Source organism: Rhamphochromis longiceps, linkage group LG20, assembly GCF_057381845.1.
Source record: "Rhamphochromis longiceps isolate RC_006_pf linkage group LG20, R_longiceps_female_GT1.1, whole genome shotgun sequence".
In the NCBI taxonomy this organism is placed as follows: domain Eukaryota; kingdom Metazoa; phylum Chordata; class Actinopteri; order Cichliformes; family Cichlidae; genus Rhamphochromis; species Rhamphochromis longiceps.
The window spans coordinates 27,739,543-27,757,326 of NC_140576.1; the positions used below are offsets into that span (position 1 = coordinate 27,739,543).

General features: G+C 42.9%; 1 protein-coding gene across 3 annotated transcripts in view; it reads right to left on the reverse strand.

Annotated features, from left to right (window-relative positions):
* Window positions 1-17,784, reverse strand: part of zbtb46 (zinc finger and BTB domain containing 46) — a 61,363-nt gene that overhangs the window by 32,229 nt on the left and 11,350 nt on the right. For 2 of the 3 annotated variants that reach the window (XM_085393008.1, XM_085393005.1), the window contains exons 2-3: window positions 6,063-6,286; window positions 5,006-5,945 (exon numbers count right to left, since the gene is read on the reverse strand). In XM_085393008.1, coding sequence (XP_085249134.1) covers window positions 5,006-5,945; window positions 6,063-6,248 — 1,126 coding nt within the window. In that variant the 5' untranslated portion in view covers window positions 6,249-6,286. The remainder of the gene's footprint in view (window positions 1-5,005; window positions 5,946-6,062; window positions 6,287-17,784) is intronic. The other variant, XM_085393007.1, reaches the window with a different exon arrangement.

The window sequence follows — 17,784 nt, forward strand, 5'->3', positions numbered from 1 at the left end:
ATAAACAGGATGAGTTTCTATGGAAAAACGATTTCACTCTTTTTAGTGCATCTTTGTGGGTATATGTGTGAGCGAATGTGAATAAGTGGTTTAGGAGGGGAACTCTGAGGCCACAGAGCAGAGAGGAAGAGAGTCAGATAAAGATGTTGGATTTCAAAAAAGATTCTCGATGTAATCAATGTGCAACAGCTAGAGGGAAATGGAAAGAACAGCCCACGTGTGATTGAACTGTTCACGTCTACATAATCAGATGCTCTAAGCTGTGTGTATGTGAGCGTGTATATCACACCGGCCATTGCCAAAATCCCCCAAGCTGCCACTAAAGGTCACTGTGTGTGTGTGTGTGTATGTTTTAATACCAGCAAAAACACACGCAAAAAGTATTTCCAGTGCCGTTATTATGTGGGATAAAGATCAAGTTTGTGTTTGCCCCAAGTATAAAAGCAGCAAGAATTTTTTTTTAATCAATCGTTAACTTGTGTTTTCAGCAGCTCTGGCTTCTTCTCAGTCTGAGGGGGCAGGTTCAGAAGAAAGGGTGACGTCTGCCTCCAAAATGTCATATCCACCAACCAAAGAAGTGACTCCTACTTTAATAAAATAAGTAAAATGAGCACAGACGGCACATAATGTCTCAAAATGACACTCATATAGTCACAACTTAGCCATCTTCCTGATATCTGGCGATATCTATAAATACTGTATGAGATTGTGTGTAGTGTGCACAATCTTACGTTTCATGAGTTGCCAAGAATATTATTGCTCATATGCACATTTGAGGTTCACTTTCATGGTTAATAAAAAAATATTTAATATTGTTTAATCAAACGAACTGCACTTAAGTAGCAGCTCTACAGTCTTGTGGACCACTCACAGCCGCATCCACTAACACACTGACACATCGAGGGCAGCCAGGGCTGGGGTTGAGTTTCTTGCCCAGGGACACTTTGACATGCGGACTAGAGGAGCCGGGGATTGAGCTACCGGCCCAAGATTAGCAGACTACCAACTTTACCTCCTTTAAACACAGCTACCACATTCATCAAATTGATTAACTGATTGCACACCCTGCGTGGATTACACAAAGAGAGGCTGACTCAAGGCCCCACAGAAGAATATACTAAACTGATTAAAAAAAATAAAAAATTGACTCCTGATATTCAAAACAATGTCTTTGATTTGCTGGAGCTTTCTAATCCAGGTCTGGACGAAGCAGCGGGGGCCAAACTAAAAATAATCTTGGATAATTATTCAAAGGTTTGAGACGTATGCAGGCAAAAGAAGTACAGACTATTAAAAACTCTCTTCCTCAAAAATTGTCACCTCTAATATAGTGTTGTGTAAAAAAGAAACATACACATGTTTCAGTTCCCTGAGATGTAAGCGCGGCTGGTTTCTTTTCTGGCTTCACGTGTGATGTTTCAAACATTCGTGGCGGCAGACAAGGTGAACGTAAGAAATGCGGAGATCAAGCGTTAGCACGGGAGAGAAAAGGATGCTGAGTGCTTACTGGCCTCAATAATGACATCAAGTGAACAGAGCAGATGCTTGCAACGGAAGGGGATCTAAAGAAAACAAATCCTAATTCCCGCAGCTGTTTATGTCAACATGGGCACATGGCATTTTCATGCACGCTAATACACTGAGCCTTTACGCAGCTATACATTATCCTTATATTAGAGAATGATCCAGTGAAATCCTCGTGGTTGTGCGTCATATAAGCGTTTCTAATAGCAAAGCATAGACACTGATTACAGATGAATGAATGAGAGAGAGAGGGAGAGAAGGAGTGAGGGAGAGAGTGCGTCTAGGCACTTCTCATCAATAAAGAATGAAGCAATTAAGCTAATCTAAGACTGAAGGTGCCCTTTCTCCTGGATACCCTTTATGACAAGCAACAACTGGACTTCATGAAACAACACCCTCACCACACTAACGAACTAACTCTAAACCGTTAACCTACCACCTCACAATAAGCACATTTAGCAGGCTTTGTTGTATTAGTAACATTTATTATGTCTGCATTTTTATTTCAACGTGACTGATTTAACGCCTGCTTGCAGTGTCTTGGCTTACTGTGAGAGTGAATGGAATGAATCATCATCATTATTATGCATACTTGCCATGTATGCTTTTTCTTTTCAACTGATGTGACCATTCAGAATGATCCCTACAAAAAAACAATAAAAAACAGCCTATAAGTCAATCAGCAGGAACTCAGGCAATTATTTGGAAAACTTGAAAATCGTTTATCAGGCAAACATTAAATGCGCTCTGATTTATATAATTGGCAGTAGGATAAACTGCGTTCGATCCCACACGTCAGTAAAACTAATGAAGTAAAGAATGAATGACTCAGTAATTACAGACTTTATTGCCTAAAGAATACAGTAGCAGACCTGCCATGGTCACATCATCAAAATAATGCAGCGTGGGCTTTCTATTTGTAGGGATAACAATCGCAGCAATAGGCTGTGTATGTACGTGTTTTACGTTTGTTGGGTCTGTTTGTTTTCATCTTTAAATTAATATTATTTATGTGTCAGCGGGAGCTTTTAGTGTTCCATTATTATAAGCTCTTTATTTGTCAAGTAGCAGCAAAGAATCTGTCATAAAACAGACGTAACTCTTTGCCATCGCTGTAACGCTTTCTAATATTATATTTGAAAAATCTGTAACAGAATCATGCATCACTTTCTAATTCTTTGGCATTTCCATACAGCTTCACTCCTGATTGTGATCTTTGCCTGGAGGTGACAAAATCCTGGACTTAAGGGGGACTTAGGACTTAAGAACACTAACTCTCATAAGCTCACAGACATCCTGTATATTTTTAACCCTGACTTTGTCAAACAAACTTGTGGACATTACACATTACGAGCAGAGGAGCACTCCCACAACCAAAACAAATCACCACTCCCCGTACAGGCTCCCTGACTAATATCAGGCCACTAAACTTGTTCAGCAATCCCCTAAACTTTTACTGAGCACACAGACACCACCCACTGCAAACGGACTCAATACACAATATGGTGTCACACATCCTGATATAAACTGCCGCTGTTAAATCTCAAATAAGCCCACTGGTAACATGATGTTTTACTGCTAAATGGCATCCAACTGAAGGAGACCCAATCCTTCCATTCTTCGCCATGCTGAGCCCAGTCCCAAAACCCGGGTGAAAGCGAGGATAAATGGTTGCCTTTTGGCGAGCACCAGGCGAGTCTACACCAGCAGCAACACTAGACTTCCTCTAACCTTTAGGTGAGACAACACCTTTCTTATTAATGGCTGCTTCACCACAGGCAGGCTTAAACTCTTCTTTCCACCACAGCTCAGAACCATGGTTATAGCCAAGGGACTTAATAGAGCCATTCAGCTTGTGAGTGCATGTGGTTCTGGCACCGTACTACAATCACAAAATCAGGGACCTGGGACATTTTTATTAATTTAATCAGTTTACTTTTTGTTGATTTCCAAAGTGGGTTTAATTAGTTTTAAAGGCCTTTTTTTATTATAACATGCGGTTGTTTACCAAGGGCAAGAAATTAAGAAGAATTCTGTCTCCTCATGCTTTTGATCAAATTCAATCTTTCTTTAACTTAAACTTCTTCTTTCTGAAGTATAATTTTTAATTTCCATTTCAGTTTGTGAAAACATTTTTTTGTTTTTCATATCCACTCCCGGTTTTAGCTTTAGTAACCGCAATAACCTTGCTTAGAAGACTTTGAGATGCACAGCCTAACTCTCGTAAGCCCGGTACGATGCACTTTCCAACGTGCGTTTCTTTTTGTCTCTGTCGTTTTTCCTTCTCATTACCCCTCTCATCTGCCACGCTCTCTTCCTTTTCCCTCCTCTCGCCCTTTCCAGAAGGTCCTTCCCTAAACCCCAGAGAGAGGGGAGGAGCTTGGGATGGCGAGGACGCGCTGGTAATCCGTGCAGTGACCCAGGTCAATTCAATTATCCTGTTTTCTTTCGCTGCGCGACGCGTGTGCCCATTTCACAGCCAACTCCCTTAATGCGCCCAGGATTAGCTTCCCTTACTTTTAATGATCTACCTATCGACGCCTTGGGCTTCACATAGACACACACACACGCTCACACTCACACAGAGGTGAACGAACACACACACACACACAGACAGGTAAGTTTTTCATGTATAAGTTTTAGTCTAAAGGAATTCACTAAACACACAAGGCCGAGGATCAAGACAGGCTTTCTCAAAATAAATATGTGTTCATGAGTGTGTTTGCATATGCATTTGCTTGTTTATGTGGGAGTGTGGCTTACATAAACTGCAGTAAGGAGAGGATTTCATTATCCATCTGCATTTACCCAGGCTTCACCTCACACCTCCAAGATTTGAGATAATCATCTTAGGCCTAACACGTTAGTGTATAAGCTCGCTAATCTCAACCCCGGAGGAGGAAAAGAGGTCATTTTATACTAGTAAACTGTGGATAGCTGACATGCATTGAAATATGCATGCAGGAATGAAAGTATTAGGCACTAATGCACCGTATTGTAAAGTGTCATGCACACTCTAATGCACATAAAGTCAACAAGGCAATTTAATTGCTCCAACACATCTACTGGTCTGTTGGTTAGAAGATGGCTTTTAAAAGATAAATTAGATTTTGCTACAGTTAGGTGTTAGGTGACACTCTCACCCAATTAAATAACCTGATCTTATTATCTCACCAGTAATCACTAATTACATGACTGGATAACTAACTAAGTAGGGACCAGCATTGTAAAACTCTAGCAACTCCAGGACACCCTAAAGCCTCAAAGTCATCAAATCAGCACCACAAAGGGCTTTCTTTGGCCTCCCTCCATCCTACCAGTTTTGAGAGCCTGTCCAATTTAATTCCATCTGCTGCTGTTCTGTTGACCTGATAATCTAAAGACCACATTTCTGACCTAAAGACACCCGGTTTGTTTTCACTATTACTGCTTTTAAACTTTCCACAAATAGGAGAAAGTGTTCTAAGCTTGTCAGTCCTACCTGGGATATCCTGCCCGTTGTAGTTCCATCCAGCTACAGCCAGCATGGAGGGCAGAGGAGATCCAGGCCTACTGTCTCTTTCTCTCTCTCTGTCCCGCTCGCGGTCCCAGTTCCTCTCAGCCTGCTGGGTAATATGTCTGACTGTGTCCTTGTTCTTCCTGTTCTTCCTTCGCCCTGATCCTGACAGAGGTTGCCAGGGCCCTTCTCCACCTCCTCCACCAGGTCCCCCAGTCCCTTGCTCCGCCTGGCTTTGGGCTGCCCCCCTGGGAGTGTCCCGGGGATGAGAGGAGGAGGCAGGGGATACCTGTTCCTCTTTGACAGTGATGCCAGGCCGATAGTCGTGAGGCCATGCAGGCTGAGAGTCATGGCAGGCTTCTTCCTGGCTCTCATGGCTCTTCGGTGGTTCTTGGTCCTCCTTTCCATACGTGCTGCCACCCTCATGGCAGCTGGCGATGGCTGAGTCCCCAGAAGAGTTGGCCGGGCTGGTCCGGCGAGCCAGCCAAGGAGAGGTGCTGCGACCAGACATGATGGAAGCAAGGGCTTCAGACGCCATGCCCACTATGCCCCCTCCGCCTCCTAAACCAGCTCCTGCAACACCCCCTGCCCCTGGTAGACCAGCTCCTCCTCCACCACCTCCAGCGCCCCCGCCTCCACCTAGGCCAGCAGCAGCCACAGCGCCCATTTCAAAATCGGCCAGCTCATCAGCCATCTCTGAGCGGATGCTGATGTCTAGTGCAGCCTTGATGAAGCTGTGGCAAGCCTGGACAATATCTGTCATCTGCAGGTAGCTGGCAGCTGACATGACCTCAATCACATTCTTACTGGTGAGAGCAAGGTGCGCCGAGTACATGAAGTCCAGGATGGCTTTGAAGCCTGTTGCTGTGACAATATCCAGATGAGTGACAGTAGTCTGGTGGTGAGGCTCTGCCCCCTTTTTAACCTGGAGGGTTATAAGAAGGAGTATTAACAGCAGTGGTTTAAAAAAAATATTTACCTCATGCTATAAAGGAAAAATATCTGTAAAAGATCATTTTTTTGCCCCAACGAGGTCTCTTACCTGGCAGTAAAGAGTCTTAAAGTAGCGTGACGATCCCAGGAGGACATTCTTATGAGCTTTGAAGATCTTTCCGTCCACAATGACACAGGCATCGCAAAGGATGCCATGCTGCCTCTGCTCATTGAGCTCTCTGAGAAGCTGACGGTAGTGAGACGAGATCTCCATGTCCTCCTTCCTGTTGTTCATCTGTGTAGTTGAACAAAAGCCTCTCCTCCAAACATCTGCTGGAAAATTAAAGACGACGTGCAATCAGTCAACTAAATCTGCAAAACATATCAAAATATTTTAAGTGTACCATTTCAAATGTACAGTACGGACATCTGGTTTCTGCAATGCAGAGAAATAGATAAATATGTATATATAGCAGCAATAGAATCTAATCCACTTTTGCAAACCTTATTTAATTTTCATGTAACGAGGGGAGAAAAAAATTGAATTTAACTGAACCACTCTTTTATAGATGAGCCAGGGTAAGGATATATCAGTAATGACTGTGACATAAAAAAAACAAAAAAACCTGACATCAATGGAAACCACATCTCAAATGCCGTAGTTTGATGTCTAAAAACAGCCCAGTAACAAATAGTCAAAATTCTCTGTGTTTAAACCGTGTCTGACAGGTACATTTATGTGTGTGTGGGAGTGTGTGTGGCTGCGAGTGTGTGTGTGTGTGTGTGTGTGTGTGTGTGTGTGTGTGTGTGTGTGTGTGTGTGTGTGTGTGTGTGTGAGTTTGTGTGTGAGAGAGAGAGAGCATGTGTAAGCTCATTAAAAATGTCAGTTAAAAAGTGTAACACTTTCACAAAACAGTTGTTGAGGGAGCAAACAGACTCATTTAGTACGGACCACTTCACCATTACATATATCAATAAACACAGCCTCGGTTCCTATTTGTTTTATTTTTATTTTTTTTCTCGTTTCCCTTTGACTATGAATATTCAATCAGCTGTCTAGTTAAGACAGAAATCCACTCTTGAACCTTCACCTCAGTGTTTGTGATCTTGCACGGTTCAGTCAAGGTTTGCGAACACTGAGGGTTTTTTTTTTTTTTTTTTAAACTACAAAGAAAGGACCCTTAATGACAAATTGTGGAGTGGCTTGACTGTCAGGGAACAAAGATCTAACTTTCATGGTGGTACAACCGGAAGACTGTCATATTTTATTGTTATTCTTGCAAATTAAATCCCATAAAAAAGCTCACGACTTGAATGTTTACAATCTCTTATCTCATAAGAGAGATTCTACTTTTAGCCACACAAATAACAATTTCTGATTTGTCTTTTTGTTTTGTTTTTTTTTGTTTTTTATCATTTTTTTCCTTTGAATGTAGATGAAACAGTAAAGCCTGCTGTGCACAGGTTAGGTGACACATAAGATGTACTGTGAGCTCAAACACTGGAGAAGCGCTGCAGGAAAAGGCCATAGCGAGGGGAGTGAAGAAGGAGACAAAGGGAGACGTGAACATCGTTATGTTGAACCAGGGAAGAAGGTGGCAGGAAAACAAAGAGAAACCACATTAAGATTTTTCAAATACAAACATGTACATGCACACAGAGAGAGGGAGAGAGAGGGAGAGAGAGGAAGAAGAAGACCCACACATGCAGGCAGTACATTAGCCAGAGCATTAGCAGCCGCCGCTCCTGCTCTTGTCTCGGTGAGGGCTAAATCGTGGGGACGCAGAGTGTTACCAAACGCAGCAGTGATTTGTTTTGGGAACGCCACAGCTGTCAACTCTCATGGGCCATTCTAAGAGATGACAGCTCGGGTTGGCCAAGGTGACAGCAGCGTTTGCTCGGGGGCCGGCACACTTCAGGTCATGTTTAGCAAAGCTCTGCTCAACCTGATGGCTTGTAAGATCAGATAAATCCACAGTGTCTCCCACGTCCACTTGGACAAACACACCTCCTATGAACAGCAGTGGACAAGTGGATGGAGTGATGGTGACAACTAGTGAAGCCTGCCTTGCACAAGTAGAAAAAAAAAACAATCAATGCAAAGCACGCTCAAAACCTTTCGCTGTGATTGGTGTTCGTCAGAGAGAAAAAAAAACTGCGAGGAGGAGGAAAGTTGGATGTGAAGGTAGAATAACAGTGTCCCTCAAAGTCTCAAAAGGTACGTTTTGACGCAATGCTTTTATCCACCAGCTCACACATTTCTCAGAAAAAATCTATTGGCAGTTTAACCTTGAAATATTTTTTCCTTTCTGCATTGCTCTGATAGAGGTATTGAGAGTCTTCACCTCTCACCTCTGAGGACAAACCGAGCAGCTTTAAAGACATAGCTGTTCTGCTCCTCATCCCTCTGCTCTTCTTCTCTCAGGGCCACTGGCACATCCAATTGTATAGACAAGTCTATAAGATAGACTTGCTCTCAGAGCCAGATAAAACACAAAAGGAGTCATTTATTCACTGAGATATCTTCCTGTGGTTTCTGTGCCTGGCGTTTTTTTCTCCCAACCAACATGGATGGAGAAATAAAGGGTCACTGTACAGCACACACACACACCGTTCAGCAGCGGTCAGCACGATTTCAGACATAGATTTGTTGGTAGTTTAGAGGAAGTCAGCTATAGCAAGTCATTAGGTGGAGCAATAATGTCTTCGCTCACACATTTAGGATCAGCCAGCTCTCTGTTTCCGTCTGTGTTACAAAGATGACTGAATGAGTAACATGAAAAAAAGGAAAAGAAATTAAAAAAAATTGTGTTTCTTTGTCACACTAACCAAAATTTCTTTGGGTTTTAAAATCAAAGTTGGACAAAGGACATCTTAAGAATCACCTTGGACTTTCTAAAATTGCACTATAGGAATGTTCATTATTATTTAATGGTGTGTAGAGAGAGGGATTAACGTCTAAGTTGAAAAAGCCGGCAGATTAGCAGGTGATGAAAACAACCATTAGTTACAGCCTGTGCAGGAATCAGTTTGTAACAAAATTCATTGCACATCTATAACTGAGAGAAGTCAGAAACGTCTGACACAGATATCGTGCATCAGTGCTACGCACCACGAGATGAGGGGGAAAAAAATGTGATTGTAATTTGATCTGACTTATTTTAAATACAGCTTACAATCCTTATCAGCGTATAGTTGCGACTTTTCATATTCTGCTGTGATGGGTGTCCATAGATCTAATGATAATGGCCCTGTGGTAGTGCTCTGATACAATAGACCAGGTACAAAAAAGGTGTCATTGAGTTTGGTTGAACGTAATGTGAGCGCGCAGCTAGAATTGCACCCCAAAACATGTTAAATGATGCCTTAGATTTACCAAAAGCAGCAACCAGTGGAGTGTAAAACAAGAAAAAACCCCAAACAGCAGTGACTGAGAGCAAAAGAGAAAGAAAGGGAGAGGTATAATCAGATTTATTGCCTCAACAGACTCGAGACATACTGAGTTAGTCGTTAGGTAGAGAAAAGCAGCTTTAATGGAGAGCGCTTTGACCTCTAAACTCTTTGCTTGCCTAATTGGCTTGTTTAATTTCAGCATGTCCAAATCCCTCCAGTCAAAGACTCCTTTTCCAGAGGAACCAATCCTGAGCTACACATAAACATCGTGTTCATAGTAGCTTCTCTCTTCCTTAAAGGTCTCCGCCTTTTTACCCCAGAATCACCAAGACCAAAACCCATCCCTTCTACAATATGAGTACAGCCTGCAGTTATATTAAATCATTACTTTTTTCAAATATACTGTATATATCTGATGCAAGAATGGAAGGCAAGGTAAAATGAACTTGTCAAACAATCAGCCATACAGAGAGCGAGCCAGAGACTTTTGCGTCTCATCCAAAGCATTAGCAGTCTCACCAAGGCTACAGAAACTAAAGCCTGCTTTCAGGCTTTAATGTTTGTCACACAGCAGGAAGAAAAAGCTTTTCATCCTTATATGAAATTTCACTGCAAAAGTGAAAAATAAATAATGAAAAAGAAGCAAGGAACAAGTCATCAGGAGGCAGGCTGACAGTCTGTGTGCGCCTGTTTGAGGTCAGAGAAGATTGTTTCAGTAAAGCATGCCACTGGAGCTCCAAGTCCCTGTCACCCTTCTGAGGCCAAATCAAAAGTGACTGTCCTCCTTAACCCCTCCTTTCTTCACACACACACACGCGCGCGCGCGCACATACAAAATCAAAAGCACCGTTCCCCTCAAAACACGCACACACATTCAGTCCCTGCCCCTAAATACACAATACACATGCAAGAACTAAAAACACCCACGTTCACACGCTTAGCAGAGCCGTCATGGCATCACACCCGGTTTGTCCTGGTCACATCACGGCAAAGTCACTTTAGGCCCCAGCCAGACGACTAAAGAGATGAGACGTGTGATGGAGTGAGAGAATGGGGCTTCCTCCTTCTTCTGTTTCTCTTAATGCAGCCTGTCCCTCTGAGCCACTTCTCTGCCTCCTTGACCGCACAGGACCGAGGGGAGACGGAGCGCAAGGTCCTTGTGGATCAAAGGCAGAGCGATACTTTGTTTGTACTAGGGTTTAACACAGAGCTTTCACGGCAGGCCAACGCTGAGATTCCACGAGGGATTCGCACATCACTCTGGATGAAGAAGTTACAACATGTGCAACATCTTCGCACAGGGTGATAATATGGGATTGCACGACATATTTTAGCAAATACAACTCGCTCAAAAGCACACTTTTACTTTTGGTGTTTGTTGATTCAGCCGTCATTAACATTCCTGTCAGCAGGTACACAGATTAACTGGCTTTAAAATTCCTTCATGTGCATGTTAGCAGTATCTGGGCAGTTTGCAGTTGTATTTATTTTGAATTAAAGGATTTCCAGTTGGTCAGGGCAAATTATCATTAAGTGGCCAATGTGCTGCTCGCAAAACCGCCACCCTCAGCTAATCACTCCAAATTCAAATTGTGGCCTTCTGCTCGACAAATGTAACAATTCAGCTCATTATTTGATAAAATGAGTTCGACATGTCAAACCGAGTGAACACAGAGTTCACACAGCCCCCATTTTGAGTGGCCACATAAATAAATAAAGCCATTAATAAATCAAGAGAAAAAAACACAAACTGATCAAATCATGAGAGTGAAAACATTTTAAAAACATTTAAAGTACAGCGTGAACTTGTTTTTGCGCGTATAAAATTCGTTTGGTTCATTTACACCACTTTTCTGTGTTTTGCATTTACATTGTTGTTTCAGATATTTCTTTCAAGAGTCTATGGAGACCAACGGCAGCTAAACGAGATCGAATATTAGACTTATGTTCAAAATAATGAACATAGCACAGCACGGATTACAGAATACATGCCAAAGGGCACAGTGCTGCAATAGATCTCTTATCTTTACTAATACAAGATCAATTCATTTAATTCATAAACAAAAGCAGGCCTTATTACACTGAATTCCCCCCATTTAACATCCCTATCATTATCTTGGCGCTGTCTTTGACAATCAGCAGGGGAGGATGCAATAGAAACTGGCCAGAGATTGAAGAAGTGAATGAATATAAGGAGGTAGGCAGAGGAATATCAAAGCGGGACTCGGTAGCCAAGAGCTGGCATTTATGCTGTCAACCACCCCGGCTTCATGCCTGAGCTACAGAATTTTATCAGTTAAGCTAAAAAGGCAACACGCTCCTTTTTGCATATTTTCTAGTACTGACTTGCACCATCACCCTATCATATCAGAGCAGGCAGTTTCTGTGGAAAAAGGAACCGAGGTGGCAGGTCTGAACTGAATGATTATGTGCTGTGTTAACCTTTCAAACAAAGTAGAATAAAACTAAGTTGTTTATATTACGTGGCTTTTTGACACTAATACCGACAAAAATAAGAGGAAGTAAGAATTTGTTTATTTGAATGTGAGTGGACTCTTTTTTTCTGCGTAATGAGAGAAAAGTACTGGAACAAATTAGAACATGCATAAAGGGAATTAAAATGATATTCGGCTGAACAATAGAGGCACTGTTCTTACATACACATGTGGCACAGGGCAGCTGTTACTTTCTAGTTTCAAATCTACTGCTTCCACTACTTAAAAAACAAAACAAAAAAAGTTCTATTGAATTTCAAGGTTTATTATTTTCAATGTAAAACTGAATGTGTGATGAGTGTTATCGATGTTCGCCGAACACTTTACAAATCAGGGTCCTACAAGAGGTCGCGTTGAATGCGGGACGAGGTTACGCGAAAACGGAGCAAGGTGAAGAGTCAAAAGGGAGACAGAGGGAAAAAAACGTAGAGCTGGAGAGATGAGAATGGAAGAGATAAAGACCACTGAAAAACAGAGAAAAAAAAAAGAGCTAGAGCAGAGAATCACAGAAACGCCAAGGCTAGAACGATGGAGAGAGAAGATAGAAAGAGGGGGAGACAGGAAGAGAGGGGAGAGTGACTCAGGCAGCCAATATTTTTTAAACAGCTTTGCTTCCACTCAACTGGGCATCAAGGCCATTATCCCGGGGTTAATCCCCAATCCGACGGAGCTGGCAGCCTTCCGGGACAAGCCAGGGTGGCAGTTCATCAACAAGGCGGGCACGAACAAAAATAACACACACATACTCAAACACATGTATATGACACAGAGCCAGGCCCAGGCAGGCATGCAAGCAATTAGAAAAAATAAAAAATAAAACAACAAAGCTATTAGCTGGCTTGTTCTTAGCTGCTTTTTCCTTTATTGTCAGTTGAAAAAAAACTATTGCTAATCTCTTGTCTGTCATTTTATCTCCGTTTCTGACTTCTTTAAATCTCCCTGTAGGTTTTCTGTGTTTTCTCCCCTTCTCCCCTTGTTTCTTTTATCACACGCCCTCCATCTGTCCACCTTTATTTTCTCCACCTTCCCCACCAGCTCTAATCATGCCACATTTTGCACCTCTACCTCACTCTCCCTTTCTCTGCCCACTCTCTGTTTCACTGGCCGGCATCCAAGGAGCCAAGGTGGAGGAAGAGATTGACTCAAAGAAGGATAGCCATGTCATGTGGAGAGGGACCAAAGAGGATCCGGGAGGCTTAGGGAGACTTAGCAAAACTCCCTTCATCCCTTGCTTTTCCATCCTTGGTCACACCTTGCACACACTGACCAAAAACAATACCCGCACCTCCCTTATTTTCACCTGAAGACTTTCATGCAGTTACCTGTATTTCTTCTTATTGTTTTGGGGTTTTTTTTGCACATCCAAAAAGATCAGCCTCTACAACCCTCCCATCATTCCGTCCCACTGATCTATACGGTTAAGCAGCTCCAGACGTTTTCCGGCACCATGCATTCTCACCTTCAGCCAGGCAGGTGTTAAGCCTAGAGTGATCTAATGGAAATCTGCTCATAGTAAGGATGGACTGGGAAAGAGGTGGGAAAGAGGTGTGACTCAAACACACTGGTGTTGATGTCCTTTACCTTAAATACCCTGGCTGGGTTTCAGCTTCACCTTAAATGCCTTGCAACCTGTGACACTACTTATTATTTTAGAGTTTTAAAAAAAGGGTGAGAAGATCCATGTGACCATCTCTCTGTTGTCTTTTTCCTGTGTCTTCCTCCTTCACACTCCAAGATATGTGTGTGTGTGTGTGTGTGTGTGTGAGTGAATGTAGTTTCTGGGCTATCTTTCTCTCTAGGCCCCTAAGCCTGCTATGTCTCCCATGGTAACTCCCTGACTGACGACCCGGGGCTTAGCCTAAATTCTCCCTCTATTAAAAGCTGTGAAATGCAAATAATGAAACATCTCATTACCACTGTCGGAGAACCCAAAATGAAAGGGGGGGGGGGGAGTGGGAGGGAGAAGCGCAAGGCTTGGGGGGTTGGGGGGGTGGAGGCAGCAGCCATGGACTGTAATACAACGAAAGAGGGCTATACCGGAGGGAGGAAAGGTGAGAGGACAGGGAGAAACAAGCGAGAGCTGGAAATAAAGGAAGCAAGGATAGACAAAAAGGAAAGGGAGGATATGAAGCGCGTGAGAGGATGAGAGCAGATCTCCAGACAGTGCGTCGTTTCTTCCATACACGCCGTCATCAACAGAAAGGGGACCGGGACTAGCCAGACAGAGGGAGCACCCTGATAAATAAATTGCTGCAAATGAGCAGGTTTCATTCAAATATCTAACAGCCAGTGCTAGAATCTTCCACAATCACCTGCAATGCATGTGCAGGTAAAGACGGGAAAAGGCTACTGGTTTGTGAAAAACGTTTGCGGTGTACGTGGAAGTGAAATCACCAACAGGAAGTGTTCGTTTATGGTTTTTTAGGTGGGTGGAGACAAGTGGTGTAAGTGTGGCATTAGAGATGGGGGTGGGGTGGTGGGGGAAGGTCACTTGTGAGAATGATCACATCACCTTATGTGGTCTGTTGGTGTGAAACCCAAGTTTCATGACTGGAATAGTTCAGAGACTCATCTGCTGATTCACAAACCCCTGATAGTCTGAGGAAATTTATGGGACGTGCAGGTTTTAGCGTTTGGCATTGTCTAATAGCAGGATTAGTCCATGGCTTCTTGAAATCTTTATTTAAGAAAAGATTCCAGAAAAACAGCCCCATTTGTGATCCATTCTGATGGATCACAAATGCATCGTGTCTTTTACCTTCCTCATGAGGGAGAGTAGTAGATTATCTGGACTGCTGGAACAGATAAATTCTCCCTCTTTCTTTATAAACACCAAGGTTATTTCTGTATTTTCAGTCCTATTGAAAAAAATTACTTTACACCCATCACTGCAAAATCTCTACATGTGTGTCATACAGGGGAAGGAACACAAGCTGAAGCAAAAAAAAAGAAAAAGAAAATTATGCAGACGAAAACTTGAAGACAGCTTTTGCTAACAGACTTTCAAGTTAAACTTTGGCCAACTGTACTGCATAACTGCATAAATATGTGGATGCCAGATCACAACACATGTAACATTAATAGTTCTTAGTGAACACCTCAGTCTCCGCTTTACTGAAATGGCTTTCCACATGATTTTGGGAACGAGCTGCAGGGATTTACTTCCATTTGGTAAAAGAGAATTTGTAAGGTCAGTTACTGGTGATGGGAGAAATTTCACTTTTTTTGTGAGGGGGGCATTGTTAAATATTTGCTGTGGTTCAGTCACCAACTCACTCCTGTCACTGCGTCAGTATACGGTATACTGCAGTGGTTATTTCCGGCATGTGTCCCTCACTCTGTCGTGACCAAGAGGTAGCCTATCTGAGGCTCTCATTCACCTACTAACTCACCAACTCCATCAGTCCTACACTTCTGGCATTTCCCAGCTCTCAGCCCCTGTTTATTCATTGTAAGCTTATCCTCTTAGTCCCAGGTTTAATTCTTAGCCAATCATATGCTAGCTTACAGCATGCCCTTACATGCATCATTGGCTGTCATTGGCCATAGGTGGTGAGTGACGCTGATTTGATTTTATGTTTGACAGAGAAGTGGAAGAAAAACAACGAGTTGCTTGTGCAGTAAGATGAATGTAGTGAATGTATAATTCTTTTTGGAGATTTGTTCCCTGCAAACAAATGATTTGCGACCATCACGACACTACCACTCCCTGTTGAAGGTTAAGCTCATCCCAAAGACCCTTTATGACTTTGAATTTAGGGCTCTGTTAGTGTTGGGTGCTTTTTTTGAGACTTGATATTTGTTGTTTATGCTTTTGTCTCTTTATTCTGCCGATCTAGCCGCCTGCCTCTTGGTACATACCAAACTTGTAAAATGCAACTGCTGAATAGCTGCGCAGTGTCTCCTTTTTGTTGTGTCGAGCTGCAGTTGTACACAGACGCTGACAGATTGAAAGCGAGATTCTGAATGGCAAATCTAGTGCAGCGGAGACCTGGCATTGTATAGTTGATGTTAAGTACTGCAGAACAAAGAACCGGTGTGAAAGTCTCTGTTCTCATGTCAGACAAGCATGTGAGCTAACAGAAGCAACAACTGCCGCACGTTACTGGTTGGAGATATTGATCATTGAATAACATATAAGGTTGTATAGTTAAAGTGTACAAAGATTCCTAACATCTTATAGCTTCCACTTGGACCCCCAAAGCTTACTGGTTTTGTCCAGTTTAAAACCAAACAAATATCTGAGAGGAGATTTTGCTTTGATTACAACAAGCAAGTGCATATGGGTGTAGGGGTTCCCTGCACACACACACACACACACACACACACACACACACACACACACACACACACACACACACACACACACACACACACCACATTCACACCTTTGTGAATATATTGGCAGTCACCAGTTTTTGAACTGACAGCACCCACCCAGTTGGAAACATTTAACATATCATCCAACCTAGACTCTGCGCAGGGAGTTAAGTACTGTACTTCCACATCAAACATAGAAAAAGAATAACAAAAGTGGTGCTGGGTGCCGTAGCGTTAACCCTTTCTAGGGCACTCGGTGAAATACTTTAAACTTCAAAAATCCAACTATAGAGAGTTATTGAATGATATTATTATTGGACTTTCTTTAACTTTTGTGACTTGTTCATTTCAGTGATATGTTGCGCATCAAGTTCCCATATACAGTGGGGCAAAAAAGTATTTAGTCAGCCACCGATTGTGCAAGTTCCCCCACCTAAAATGATGACAGAGGTCAGTAATTTGCACCAGAGGTACACTTCAACTGTGAGAGACAGAATGTGAAAAAAAAATCCATGAATCCACATGGTAGGATTTGTAAAGAATTTATTCGTAAATTAGGGTGGAAAATAAGTATTTGGTCACCTCAAACAAGGAAAATCTCTGGCTCTCACAGACCTGTAACGTCTTCTGTAAGAAGCTTTTCTGTCCCCCACTCGTTACCTGTATGAATGGCACCTGTTTGAACTCATCATCTGTATAAAAGACACCTGTCCACAGCCTCAAACAGTCAGACTCCAAACTCCGCCATGGCCAAGACCAAAGAGCTTTCGAAGGACACCAGGAAAAGTATTGTAGACCTGCACCAGACTGGGAAGAGTGAATCTACAATAGGCAAGCAGCTTGGTGTGAAAAAATCAACTGTGGGAGCAATCATCAGAAAATGGAAGACATACAAGACCACTGATAATCTCCCTCGATCTGGGGCTCCACGCAAGATCTCATCCCGTGGGGTCAAAATGATCATGAGAACGGTGAGCAAAGATCCCAGAACCACACGGGGGGACCTGGTGAATGACCTGCAGAGAGCTGGGACCAAAGTAACAAAGGTCACCATCAGTAACACACTACAACGGCAGGGAATCAAATCCCGCAGTGCCAGACGTGTTCCGCTGCTGAAGCCAGTGCATGTCCAGGCCCGTCTGAAGTTTGCCAGAGAGCACATGGATGATACAGCAGAGGATTGGGAGAATGTCATGTGGTCAGATGAAACCAAAGTAGAACTTTTTGGTATAAACTCAACTCGTCGTGTTTGGAGGAAGAAGAATACTGAGTTGCATCCCAAGAACACCATACCTACTGTGAAGCATGGGGGTGGAAACATCATGCTATGGGGCTGTTTTTCTGCCAAGGGGACAGGACGACTGATCCGTGTTAAGGACAGAATGAATGGGGCCATGTATCGTGAGATTTTGAGCCAAAACCTCCTTCCATCAGTGAGAACTTTGAAGATGAAACGAGGCTGGGTCTTCCAACATGACAATGATCCAAAACACACCGCCCGGGCAACAAAGGAGTGGCTCCGTAAGAAGCATTTGAAAGTCCTGGAGTGGCCTAGCCAGTCTCCAGACCTCAACCCCATAGAAAATCTGTGGTGAGAGTTGAAAGTCCGTGTTGCTCGGCGAC